Genomic DNA, 14,707 nt, shown 5'->3' with positions numbered 1-14,707 from the left:
GCTCCACCATTTCTGACTGCAGATTTTTATAATAACTAGCTGTCAATCCATCTGTCCCTGGTGATTGACTACCTATATAGTTTTATTGCTCTTAATATTTTCTTTTTTTCCTATTCTTTCTCTATTTCCTTTTTCTTTTCTGGCCTAACCCTTCTTTTCTTTCAATTTGTATTACTTTTTTATTATAGTTGTAATTTTTCATAAAAATTAGTTTTAAAAAACAAAATAAAAGAAAATGATTTTTAAAAATAAGGATTGAAGAAACTATGGCAGCTAAGAACTTAAGGCAGCAATAATCAAAACTGATCATTGACAATGAAGAGAAATGAAGAAATATGGAAGTATATTGAAATCCTTTAAAATGGGATTGTAGAATAACAGAAATATTTGTAAAGAAGCAATGTTGACCAAATCCATTAGAAAAATTAGGTATTATCGACAAGAACAGCTATCTTAAGAATGAACCAGAGGAAATATTCATTGAACCCTGAAAGATTTTAAACTGAAAGAGAAGAGGTGGTTAAAGTCCTGTTTCGACAAATATGGAAGAAAACTATGTGATTTAGAGATTGGAAAAGGTTGTGGTCTATATGCCTATTGTGAAGGAAGGAAATTGGGAAAATATGCAAATTATCAAATCATTGCACAAATTGGTCATAAAAATAAACACTTGTTTATGATGAGAGAGATGAAAAATTCAGAAGCAGTGGAAGGACACAAAAATAAATAGGCAATATAAGATAGAAAAAACAAGAGACTGTCATAGAATCATAGAGTTGGAAGAGTCCTTAGCGGTCTTCTATTCCAACCCACTTCCTGAGGTAGGCATACTTATTCCAGAACTATCTTTGATTTCTTTTTTAATTACACAGCTTTCATGGTGTTCAACACACTGCAGTGTGGTTTCTCCATTGCCTTGCTTTGCCATGTCACTCTTATATTCACTCTATAAAGCCCTAAATGGCTTGGGTCCAGGTTATCTGAGGGAACACCTGCTGCCGGCATCAAGCTCCCTTCGTCCCGTGCGCTCCCACAGGGAGGGCCTTCTCAGGATACCGCCGGTTAAGGAATGCTGGCGGGTTATTCCCAGGGGAAGAGCGTTCTCTGTGGGTGCGCCGGCCCTATGGAACCAACTCCCCATGGAACTTAAGACTGCACCCGACCTTCGCTCATTCCGCAGGGACCTGAAAACTTGGCTCTTTGAGCTGTCTGGCCCAGGCTGAGGGGTTTTAATTTTTATTGGGTTTTAGTTTTAAATTTCAGGGACTTCATTTAATTAATTGTCTTAATCTGATTTTAATTTTTGTATGTTTGTTTTAATCCTCCCTGTACACCGCCCTGAGTCCTCCGGGAATAGGGCGGTATATAAATTTAATAAAAATAAAAATAAATATATATTCAAAACCTGTTATCTGAAGGGCAAAATGAACCCAACTTTCCAGTCCAGAAATAATGAGAAGGGTGTTGGGAGCAATCAGTGACTTATGCTTATATGGAGCAGGGGAAAAGAGGAAGACAGAAGAAATATAATACTTGAAGTTTGATTAGCAAGCCTATGAGAGAAAGCCATCTATTTTAAGGATACGCTATTAATATTTTCCCCAGTTGTTTATAAATGTATCAATCTTTTCCCCTTGGAAATTAAAATAAGTTAAATAGCATTTCAGTATGGAAATTTTTAAATTTGTGTAGAATTGTTTAACAATCACTGAAGAGCTAGAAACTTAAAGTTTCACGTGTTCCTAGATTTTTACTAGCTTTCACTTTAATAATATTGATAAAAAATAATTAGACAAATCTTTTTTGCCCACAACCAAATATTTAAATGAAGAAATAAAAATCTCAATGCTGAACACAAAGGATAGTGGCTATCTACTTTATTTGCATTTTAATTTTTGTCCAGAGAACTCAACAACAACAACAACATAAAAGGTTGGTAAAATGAGGACCCATGGGGCAATATTCTGACTCTGTAAACCACTTAGAGAAATTTGTAAAGCACTGTGAAGTGGTCTTATTGCTATTGCTATTAATTCAACATCACTGTAGGAAATCACTGGGAGATGTTATGATCCAGATCCAGATCAGGACATATGCTTAAATAATGCTCTGTAGAAAAAGCCCTTTAATTCTGTCCAAAACCGTCCAAAACCATATTCATATTTCTTTTTAAAAAATTGCCGGTTTCAGATCTATCTAAAAGATAATTATCTGTATAATTTTTATCTACATATAGAAATAAATAATACAATTATAGTTTTCTTTTTTAAAAAGAAAAGTCCAGAAAGGTTAAATATCCACATATTTTCTGAAACTGGATGTTTTAATTTGTTCTGAGATGTCTGTTATCTATCTCTGCAGGTTTCATCCTATTCTGTTGATTAAAAAAAAATCTAAAACAATTTGAGGTTTTTCCATTATGAGCACAAATTCGCTCTGGGCCACGTTAAAGCTGGTATCTTGAACCATATTCAGTGCAATTGTCTACCCCCAAATTTGGCCAATGAACTTACCTGAGCTACAATCACAATTTTGACTGCATGAAGACAGGTCCTATACCATGTATGAACTTTCATGGAACTGTCTCCTCTATTCCAGGGCTTTCCAACCAGTGGTACCAGTACCACCTGTGGTACATTGACACCTAGCTGGTGGTACGCGACCATCCTAGAAAAGTGGTAGCGGGGGAGGGGAATCAGCTGAACTGGTGGCAGCACCGCAGAAGCCTGAGCAAGAGATGGCTGGAGCTGCAGGGCTGTCAAGGCTCAGCGGAAGCGTCAGGATCAGTGCTTCTTCAGGGCTCAGCGGAAGCACCAGGATCAGTGCCAGGCTCCAGATGGAGCTTGGCACTGATCCCGGTGCTTCTGCTGAGCCCAGAAGAAGAACCGATCAGCTGGAATGTTGTAGCATCTCCAGGTTCTTGTGATTTACATTCAGATGCCTGGCAACTGATTCATATTTATGATGGTCACAGTGTCCCAGGGTATTGTGAAGTGACCAAAACCTGCTACAACCACCCTGCAGAGTGGGGGGGGGATAAAAACCAAACACCCCCCACCCCATCCCCACTGCCAATTCTCAATACAAATGCTCACAACAATGAAAACCTCAGACAGGAGGAAGAGCGCCGCCGGGCAGGCAGGCAGGTGTCTTGCTTGGCTGTGGCTTGGGGGGCACTTTTTTCAGTGCCATTGTAACTTCGAACAGTCACTAAGCGAACTGTTGTAAGTCGAGGACTACCTGTACTTCATCACTTTTTTCCTTTTTTTTTTTGTTCATCAAGTTTTTGACACCTTGCTAGGCGACTGGTGGTACTCGGATGTTGCCATATCCTAAAAGTGGTACAATGGGTGAAAAAGTTGAAAAGCCCTGCTCTATTCTGCCTCATATGGTGCTGGGAAGCCTGCTGGCCTTGTTTCTTGATAACTTTTACCAACATGCAATGGCCTAGTTTGATCTGAGAAGGCAGGTGTTCAACATTATAAAGAATTTAATGTTCATGGTTCCACATTGGCATCAGTCAGAACTTTATGATGAATTTAATTCTATGGTATTGTGTATCAAGAAATAGTAATAGTTAAATACCATTAAAAAGCCAGAGGACACCTCACTTCAATGGACCTGCAAGAAAGTACTCTTTCAAAGCAAAAACAGAAAGCAAAATGGCCTGTTTCTAAGAGACACTACTTGCTTCACCTAACCACTTAAGTCAGGGGTAGGCAACCTTGGCTCTTTTATGACTCATGGACTTCAACTCCCAGAATTCCCGATTTCTAGGCCTGTGTAAACCCCAGATGGATAAACAGTTTATACCTTGTGGCTCTGTCTTCATCACACCAAAAGTAGAGCACATGGTCTATCCAGAGGACAAACTGAGGAGGAGCATGCCATCACTCCTAATGCTAAAAAATAATTGGCTGTCTGCATGTCTGTCTTTTAACCATGTACGATTAAACAAAACATCACAACAAAATAATTGAGCTTTCTTGCTTTATAACAGTGCTTTCCAACCTTAGCAACTTTAAGCTGTGTGGAAATCAACTCCCAGAATTCTCTAGAATTCTGGTCAAGACAGTCCACAAAATGAAATTGTTGGATTTGCCATTTTGCAACACAAGTATTACTTAAGAACAGTCTTCCCCCACCTGGTGCCCTCCAGTTAAAATCTGGCTTAGATTAATGTCGCCTTCCTTTGAGTCCAACCTGCACCTTGAAATATTGAAATTAATAATGTCCTTTGAGAATATTATGAACATATCTTGCTCACAAACAAGAACCAAAGCTATTTAGGATTAGGATTATAAACATCCCTTTACTTAGAAATTAGCCATTCGGTCCTGTTTATGAAAATTATACCAATAATAGTTAAGAGCGTTTATCTATGATAATACAATTTTAGGATAAAAAAACCGACTGCTTTTACTTACTTTCCATTCCCGTATTTTATTCTGATATCTTTGCTCTTTTTAATTTCTTTGCCATCTTTGAACCATTTGTAGGATGGCTGGGGATTTCCAGCGCTTGCCTCGCATTTCAAAGAAACCTTTGCTCCGACTTCTACATTTAGGCTCTTTAGTTTCTTGAGTTTTGGAGTGACAGCTGTGAATAGAAACAGCAAGAAACAAAGTCAGTTTAATCAAGCCACCCCGCCCCCCTCTTCAGTTCTGCATGCTCTTTGGAAATCACAGCTGAAGCCCTGGTACCTAGATTTGCTAGAACCTTCAGTTTCAAACCTTTGTGATTACATGAAGCCAGTGATGAAGAGCTGATCCCTTGTTTATCCACTGCTCCCCACATCTACCTATTATTGTCACACACACAAAAAGCGGAGAAGAACAGATGCTTTTGCAGACTGAGCATTTTTTCTTTGGCATCACAGGCAGCTTTGCTTCCCATTCAGCAGCAGATCCCTCCATTCTCCTTCCACCATCGCCCCACTTGTCCCTTTGCGTAAGAGAAACAAATGTGCATCTACGTGAGAAACAAACAGACTACACAAACAGCTCGCAAGGCTTTCTCGGAAGACGCTTCAATCCTTGTTCTAATGCTGCTTTCACTAGCTCACACGCTACATTCCTCTCTTACCTCTGCTGCTGTTGGCAGCCATGCTGTGGATTCAACAGCCTGTGCTGATCCGAATAGGAGCATTTGGCTACAAGAAGGGAAGAGGAGGTAGGAGGAATTTTTTCCCCCTTTCAGTTCAGCCACAGTCACTGCAGATTTGTTGTTGTTGTTGTTGTTACTGTTCATGTGCCTGCCTGTTCAATCTGAGAATGTACTGTGCACTAGCTTCTCTGCGGCCAAGTGGGAATACAAAACAACACAGCTCAGCAGAGGAAAAAATGGGGAATAAGAAGGTCATTCAGTCTTTCAGAATGACAGCCTACTCTGCCAAACAGTAATAGCAAAGACTTAAAAGGAAAGTCTCCCCATGACAGAGCACAAGCAGGACAGAGACAGAGATAAGAATGTGGGCCACTAACCAAGCAATCCCAGTCATCATATGCTCCATTGCTACTCCATCTCTGATCTCAATTGGATGGCTTAGTATCCATTTAACCCATTACATGCCACCAAAGAATAGCCAACACTGTGGTCATAGCAAACGCTTAATGCCTATGGAGCAGTCACATTGTAATATCAAACTCAGCAACCTTCCCACTATATCAGGGGTAGGCAACCTTCGCTCTTTTATGACTCATGGACTTCAACTCCCAGAATTCCTGAGCCAGCCAAGCTGGCTCAGGAATTCTGGGAGTTGAAGTCTATGAGTCATAAAAGAGCCGAGGTTGCCTACCCCTGCACTATATTCATTGACTGAAGTACTCTACAGGGCAATAATAACAACAACGATACAAACTAAAAATATAACAGCCACAACTGCACTCTTTTCAGACATTATTGCAGCATGACTGTAGACTTATTTATTCTCCATCACCAATGCAATGCTCCTCCTAAATATCATACATTTAATTAAGTAATTAAAATAATTACAGTCTGACCAGAACATTTTGTGCTGGGTTATATCTGTAAGGACATTTTGATATTCCTACTCATTTGAGAAAGAAGGGCAAACTTGGAAAGCAAAAGGCGATATTTAGGAGGGAACCCTTGTTTTCTCTAATTTCTGATTCCTCAGCTTCAAAATATTATTGTTATTAAAAGCTATTGGAGATTAAAAAGAAAAAGAACATATAGCTTGTCAGATTCTTGGAACAAATGTAGCTTTTTCTTAACCGGTTTTGATGAGCCAAATTATTTTTAATGTACTGTATATTTTCCCAACTCTCCTTGAAATGCTACTCCCCTGGACTTTTCTCAAAAGTTCTTCATTATTTATTTATTGTGATGGCAATTAAGATTAATCCTATATTTTGAAGGCGGCAAATTATGCATATATGTATGTATGTGGATGATATCCAACTTCACATTTCTACTCAAAGCTGCCTGAGTGATGCCACAGATGTCCTTTCTGGTGCCTGAAGGCTGCAAAGATACGGATGGGTGCTACGGGCTTTGGTTCAATCCAAGCAAGGCTGTGTGGCTTTGGGTGCTTGGGCTTTCTGGTGTCAAGATTTTTCCACCTTTGATTCTGAACAGTGCTGCACTGCCTCAGATGTGTGTGCAATCTGGGGGTCCTCTTGGACTCATGGCTCCTATTGGAAGAGCAGATGGTAGTCGTGGCTGGAATAGCTTTTCCATACCTTCAGGTTGTACCCATTCCTGGACCAGGAGGCTCTACTCACTGTCACTCATGCCCTTGTGACCTCCCATCTAGATTACTGGGACTAGAAGCTTTAGAACTTCAACTGGTGCAGCAAGTAGTAAATGGTGTAGGTTATTCAGCACATGTAACACCACTGCTTTGTGAGCTTTATTGGTTGCCAGCTGATGCTGGATACAATTCAAGTGCTGATTGTCACTTTTAAAGCCCTTCATGGCTTGGTCTGGGTTCCTGAGGTCCATCTTCCCCAATTGTTTCTCTCTGGCCCAGCAGGGTGGGCATGCTTCTGGTCCCACTAGCCATGGAATGTTGGCTGGCAGAGACCACGAGGCTGCCTTTTCTGCCAGAGTGCTTGCCCTCTGGAAATTCTCCATCTAGAGCAGGGGTCCCCAACCCCTGGGCCATGGACAGGTACCGGGCTGCGGCATGCCAGCAACCGGACTGCACAAATAAGCAAAGCCCCATCTGCAGGATGCAGGCAGCACACAAAACCACATCCCCTCTGGCCTGCGGAAAAACCTCTCTCCACATAACCGGTCCTTGGTGCCCAAAAGGTTGGGGACCTCTGGTCTAGAGAGTAGGATGTCCCCATCCCAGTTAGCCTTTTGTAGGTCCCTGAACACCTGGATTACATTCCTGGGAGACAGTCCCATTTCCTACATTACATAATATTTTCTTAGCTGCTGTATTTAATTTTTTTTTTCCAGTTCGAAAGCAAGCAAATGGGAGTAGATAAATAGATACTATGTTGGTGGGAAGGTAACAGTATTCCATGCACCGGTGTACAGTCATGCTGGCCATATGACTAGAAGTATAAAATAAATTCTATTCTAAATTCAAACAAAGCTGGGTGTATGTGTGCCGGCCTGTCATTTATACCAGTCACGTGTCAGAGCCATCCAGCCATTCACTCGGCCCAGTTCTGGACAGCCACAGCCTGGTAGTGGGCCACAGCCCACTAATGTTCTAGTCCAACCCCCTGCTCAATCAGGAGACCTATATCATTTCAGAGAAGTAGCTGTCCACTCTTTTTAAAAGCCTCCAGTGATGAAGCGCCCACAACTTCCAAAGGTACGCTGTTCTATTGGTTTATTGTTCTCACTGTCAAAAAATTTCTCCTTAGTTCTAGGTTGCTTCTCTCCTTGATTAGTTTTCATCCATTGCTTCTTGTCTTGTTTTCTGGTGCTTTGGAAAATAATTTGACCCCCTCTTCTTTGTGGCAGCCCCTCAAGTATTGGACCACTGTTCTCATGTCAACCCTAGTCCTTCTTTTCACTAAACTAGACGTACCCAATCCTTGCAATTGTTCTTCATATGTTTTAACCTCCAACCTCCTAATAACCTTTGCTACTCTTCTCTGAACTCTTTGGAAGACACATTCTAGCTTCCTTTGGCTCAAGGGTTACACTGGCTTTCCCCCACAACAACAGACCATGCCCCTTTCAAAAAAATAAATTTTAAGATTTACTCTCTCCATGCACTCACACGTATGTCTCTGTAACTGCTTTAGTACCGTACATTGCTACTAAAGTACTTACTTAGGGAAGAGAAAAATAGCCAAGAGATTGAGGGAAGTAAAGGAAGAGGAGAGAAGGGCACCAGCCATGTGAGCACCAACAGAAAAGGATCAGAAGATGTGACATAGAAGCTGCATTCAGCAGGTGGGATGCACTACACAACCTAAATGTCCTGTTTTGACTCTGCATATTGCTATAGTGCTTGAAGTCCCGAGTGGCTGCAAAAGCTAGAATGGCAAATTCATTCAAATCTTTTGCCATCTGATTCACTGCAATAGGGAGTATTGAAACAATGCATTACAATTGCAAATGTCCTTAACATCAACTGTCCATTGAACTTGATCTGCTACAGTGATACTGGCAGAAGTGGGGGGTGTATGAGAATTTGTACCACCATTCTTTTGTAACCTTTAAATTTATCTTTAGCAAATTGATTGTTTTTAGTATCAGACTACTTTATCTAAAAAAATAGCATGTGAAAGTGAAGAAAATATAGTATTTTTTGGTAACAAGATACGTAGCTGCTTTCAAGAACTATAATTGTCCATGTAGAATAAATTGCTATGGCCAGGAAATGATGTGCAATCACTACTTTAAGGATGATATCTAAATTAGACAACTGCTTCCTAACAGGTAAGGGGTGGAGCAAAGGATCGGCAGGCAGGAAGAGAAGGACTAAAACATGCAGTGGCAGGAACATCCTTCCTCTCATTCAGCTTATGGAGGCAATATCCCGCCTGGGCTTAATTATCCACCAGATAATTATCCACCAGATCACACTGAAGACCAACCAAAAAAACCACATTTCATTCTAGACATGGCTTCATTTTTCATAAACCAGACCAAACTGACTGAGAATTCTGCTTTAGTAAATAGCAGGGGGCAATTATCTGGAATGGTAGCACAAAGAAGAGTGTTTTCTCCCAACGCGAACCCTTAGGTGCTAATATGGCAAAGGCTGATAGCTGTCTTTATGGGAAGCATAAATCCTGGACTTTCAGAAGGTATTAATATGCATTCAAGAACAAAATGGCTCCCATGACAGAATCAAAGATATGGAAATAGTCATTGAAATGATCAAATATAACCCTCTTGAACAGGGGAGGAATCCAAATTAAATCACCCACACCCATGACTGTCTAGCTTCTACTTGAATTCCAATAAATGGAATCCAATTCTCTTTGAATAATTTTTCCCACTGCCAGGAACAGATTGTCAAAGACCTTTTCATTATCTAAATGTTGACTATACAGTATATTAGGGGAAGCTAGAATGGAAGAATGTGAGCATGGTTTCAAAAGTGGAGGGGGAAAAAATCTGTGCTATGCTGATGACACTGCCCTTCTAGCAGAATATGCAAGCTCTAGTAATAAAATTCAAGGAGTGAAAAATGGTATAAAATTAAATATACAGTAAAGAAGATCAAATTAATGCTAACCAGTGGAACAACCAGTGTTAGAAGTGGCTATCAAAGATCAAAGTGGTGGACAACTTTTGCCTTTTAGGACCAACCATCAATAGTAAAGAACAATGCAAGATGGCATTTGGCAGACCAGCTATGAAAGATTTGGAAAAGCTATTCAAATGGTTTGATATGACACTTTGTGGAAGCCAAGCCAAATTTGAAGAAGCAACACAGAAAGAGTATTGATGATTTTGAACATTGGTACTGAACAATACCATGGACAGCCAGGAAAAGGAACAAATGGATCATTAAACAAATTGACCCAAAGTTCTTACTTGACAAATGACCAGTCTCAAATTTTCCTACTTTGGACATAATATGGGAAAACCCAGTTCCCTGGAAAAGGCTCCAATGCTGAGAAAGATGGAAGAAGAGAAAACAAGAGAACAACCAGTGGCAAGGTTGATACAGTTACAGTGCTGATGAGTGTACTGTTGGGAGACTTGAAAGAACAGGTTGGGGGTAGATCATAATGGAGAAAATGTATCAGTATGCTTGCAAAGAGTCAACACCAACTTGATGGCAAATAATTAGTCAACCAATCAATCAATGTAGTGGAATAGGCTGAATTCACAAAGAGAAACACTGGAAACCTGAATCCTCCACTTCCAGAAGACTCTTGAGTCTTCATACCATGGCTCCACCATCAGCTCTGGATTGTATCACCACTGCCACCACCTATCTTCTAGAATGTATCATCCATCCAACCTGTTGTCCATTTCAGATCCCCAGCATATGAGAGAGATAGGTCTGCCACAGCCTGTGCTACATTTCTGGGCATTAAAAGGTAGATATCTAAAAAGTGAAATAATTTCAGTGGTAAAATATCCAGGTATGTAGCATACAAATGTGTAACATGATTCAGCTTGAGTCAATTCAAGACCAATTTCATCAGGAATAAACAAACTGGACTTTATTTAGCAGGAAAAATGTTTAAAATGTAAAATCTCTCTTTTAAGTGTTCATTTGGTCATGTAAAGCAGGGCTTTTCAACTTTTCCACTCATTGTACCACTTTTAGGATATGGCAACATCCGACTATCACCAGTCACCTAGCAAGGTGTCAAAAACTTGATGACCAAAAAAAAGAGGAAAAAGTGATGAAGTACAGGTAGTCCTCGACTTACAACAGTTCGCTTAGTGACTGTTCGAAGTTACAATGGCACTGAAAAAAGTGCCCCCCAAGCCACAGCTGAGCAAGACACCTGCCTGCCTGCCCAGCAGTGCTCTTCCTCCTGTCTGAGGTTTTCACTGTTGTGAGCATTTGTGTTGAGGATTGGCAGTGGGGGTGGGATGGGGGATGTTTGGTTTTTATTCCCCCTATCTGCTGGGTGGTTGCAGCAAGTTTTGGTCACTTCACATGACCCTGGGACACTGTGACTGTCATAAATATGAATCAGTTGCCAGGCATCTGAATGTAAATCACAAGACCCTGGAGATGCTGCAACATTCCAGCTGATTGGCACTTCTTCTAGGCTCAGCAGAAACACTGGGATCAGCACCGAGCTCCAGCTGGAGCCTAGTGCTGATCTTGGCACTTCCGCTGAGCCTTGACGGCCCTGCAGCTCCAGCCATTTCTCGCTCAGGCTTGTGCGGTGCTGCCACTGGTTCAGCTCATTCCCCTCCCCCACTACCACTTTTCTAGGATGGTCGCTGACCACCTGCCAGTTGCCAATGTACCACAGGTGGTACCTGTGCCACTGGTTGAAAAGCCCTGATGTAAAGGATGAATCTCAGAGCCACTTAGCTCACAATAAAACAGGTATTTAAAGGAAACATACAAAAACAGCAATATCCTAGTCAAATAAAAAGATGTTCTGGTCTGTGACAAATAAGATCTCCGGAAGAATCTTTAAAGAAACACTTCAGGGGTTCCAAGTTATTATAAAGCACAAGGAAGTTATAAATACAGAAAACGCCTTTATGCTCTGTCTAAAGGATGAATAAAGTATGCCATTACACAGCAGCTGATTCAAGGAAACATAGAAAATTAGATCTAATACCACACATAAAACAAACCCAGATATTTTCTTTGGCTGGGCCATTTACTTATTTCAGGAGGAGGAGGAAGAGGGAGCTATTGAACCAAAATAATCACTTAAGTTTTCTGAAATGCTTCACTTTGGGGGGGGGGGTTCCATGTTTTCTCAGAGGCTGTTGGGGAAATTGATTCCTAAATCCTTACTCAGTGTATTTCCCCACTTGTTTAGAATTTTGCTTACAGTTTTAAAATGGCCAGTCTCCAATAGATAGAGATGGTAAGGCAAACTCCCTGGGTACGTGACCCAGGGCATGCAACTCTCCCTTGTTGCAGACCAGGTCTGGTTGGTGTAGATCCAGGGGTAGGCAACCTTGGCTCTTTTATGACTCGTGGACTTCAACTCCCAGAATTCCTGAGTCAGCACGGCTCAGCTTGGAAACCTCTCCCTTCCCCTCAGCATGGCTGGCTCAGGAATTCTGGGAGTTGAAGTCCACGAGTCATAAAAGAGCCAAGCTTGCCTACCCCTGGTGTAGACCTTGTGCGGACCTAGCATGCAGCCTTGTGATGCTGCAACTAGCAAAAACATTCACAACAACTAATAATAAAGCAATCAAAATAAAAACATTTTCACATAACAGCATACTATATCACTAAAATGAACTTCATTTGGACCTTGTTATGGAAAGAAACATAAATTGTTCCAGATATTATGTGAACCTTTGTAAAAACTAAGCTTGACAAGTTATATACATTTTCTTTTGTGTGCCCAGAGCTGTTGCTACGACCTGATTCTATGCCAGATTCTTGACTGTTTATAGCCAAGCATCCTCAGTGGGTTAGGACGCTGAGCCTGTCGATCAGAAGGTTGGCAGTTTGGTGGGTCAAATCCCAAGTGCCGCGTAACAGAGTGAGCGCCTGTTACTCGTCCCAGCTTCTGCCAACCTAGCAGTTCGAAAGCACGTAAAAATGCAAGTAGAAAAATAGGGACCACAACGGTGGGAAGGTAACAGCGTTCCGTGCGCCTTTGGCGTCTAGTCATGCCAGCCACATAACCACGGAGACGTCCTCGGACAAGCGCTGGCTCTTCTGACTAGCACGCATGTGCGGGGGAACCTTTACCTTTTATCCTGATTTTGGTCATCAACCAGCAAAACAAAGATTCGAAGAATAGGATTATAGCCATCCCACTGAAATAGTAATGCAACATATGTACTATAAGAACTGACTAAAATTACATAACACAAACCATGATATCAAGGCAATTAAAATTATAAGTTCAAAATTTTAAACACAAACACGAACATAATGAATGTGTGTGTAGTTTAAGTAAAATTATAAATTTTATAACAAAACAACCTGAAATATAAAATAATTTTATCTCTAATATGTCTATAAGTAGACATGGTTAAAATTAATATTGTGCCGAAAGATACTGTACAATGATGGAATATAGAGCAGAACCATCTATAAAGGGAGTAGTGACGACTTATATAATCAAGAGTTTAAAAAGTTCAATTGCAGCTAGTAAGGGCTTTACTAAGGGTTGCAGTCCTCAGGAAGGTCTCTGTGGGAGACTAATTATTTCGCCTGGAAATAAAAATTGACGTTAAATATAACATAACATAAAGTTTCCTGATCCTCTTTGCTTTCCTATTGAGTAAAATAAGACACATATTGTTTTGGGGCCACATTATTATTGGAGGTTTATAATGAAGCTTTTGAATATTTTTTTTCTCTCTTTAAAGAGGCTTGGATGACTGTAATTTTGAAGGCTAATAAAGATGCAAATTGTAATATTGGCTATTTGATAAACATGGATGAAAAAAGTGTAACGGTGGCACACACACTATCTTTGATGAGCCACCATGTAAATTTGATTTTATAAAAGATTGGCAATCCTATGATAAAATTGGATTGCTGATATTCTGCAGGAAAGCTGAAATCAGCAATGTTGGTTTTGTTGGCTGGGAGAGAGGCTTTTGTTACAGGAAAATGGAAATGTTTGCAGCAAGTACTAGCCAAATTTAGTTTTTCTTCTTTTTTGCACTAATTGGATTGAAATGTGGCACTCAAATCCTCTGTCATGGTAATTAAAAATAAAATTATATCTCTTCTATCAAAATAGTTATGGATTTTTTCCAAGATGACTTTTACCATTTCTTATTTTTAGTTTCGCATTGTAATCACTGGCCAGTTTCATGATCCAGTTGAAGGGTATTTGTGGCATAACAGCAGATGGAATCAAACTATTGTTATATGCTGACAATATATGTTTTTCCTTACAAGTATATAATTTTATTACATATTCTTTTAAAATAAAAAGTATGAATTTTGAAAGAGAAAAATAAAAAGTTTAAAAGTGCAAAGAAAAAAGAGAAAAGAGAAAAAAGAAAATAAATGTTGATATATAATATTTTAGTGATAATCATGAATACCCTATACCAAAATTTATTAATTTAATACAATCAGCCTTTCTCAAACTTTATCCTGGAAGAACCTTTCAAATTATTTTCTGGTCTCAAGGGCCCTGTGCATAAAAATCATTTTAAAAATGCAAAAACCTACTTGAATAATTCACTTCTAACCTTCCTAATCAAAGTTTTACAATGTTTACAACAACAGGAAAGTGGCAAGCCAGCAGCTAACTCATGGCATATAAAATTCCTACCACCGACAGTGTTAGCATTGCAAAATGTGCACAGTAGAAAAAAATGCTTATTTATCTTTCAATCACAGTCTGTCAAAGAATCCCTAACAGCCCCAAGTGAGAAAGACTGACCACAATAGTGTAGAAAATTATAGGTTGTTCAGTGAATTGAAACAAGTCTCAAATACTGCCAACACTGTAATTGAAGCAGAATAGATGTCCTTCAAATCTTACAATATTGATATTTTGGAAGCATAAAAATATGTAATAACCACTTTTTATTTTTCTATTATTTTCTGAATTTAGTTTTGCTTTTTAAATAATGTATCACCTACCAAAAAAAGATTCTTCTAGATTATAAATGCTATAATATC

At 39.8% G+C, this 14,707-nt stretch overlaps 1 protein-coding gene across 1 annotated transcript in view; it reads right to left on the bottom strand.

Moving 5' to 3' along the window:
• NRG2 (neuregulin 2) overlaps positions 1-14,707 on the bottom strand; it is a gene marked incomplete at both ends in the record, with an annotated part of 189,959 nt that overhangs the window by 65,812 nt on the left and 109,440 nt on the right. Inside the window, one exon of the mRNA XM_083360290.1 lies at positions 4,428-4,599. Within this exon, the coding sequence (XP_083216416.1) occupies positions 4,428-4,599 (172 nt within the window). The remainder of the gene's footprint in view (positions 1-4,427; positions 4,600-14,707) is intronic.

This window comes from Vipera ursinii, assembly GCF_947247035.1.
Source record: "Vipera ursinii genome assembly, chromosome: 3".
NCBI classification, from domain to species: Eukaryota; Metazoa; Chordata; class Lepidosauria; order Squamata; family Viperidae; genus Vipera; species Vipera ursinii.
Note: the sequence above shows the minus strand (reverse complement) of the source record. Positions and strands in the feature narration are given on the sequence as shown.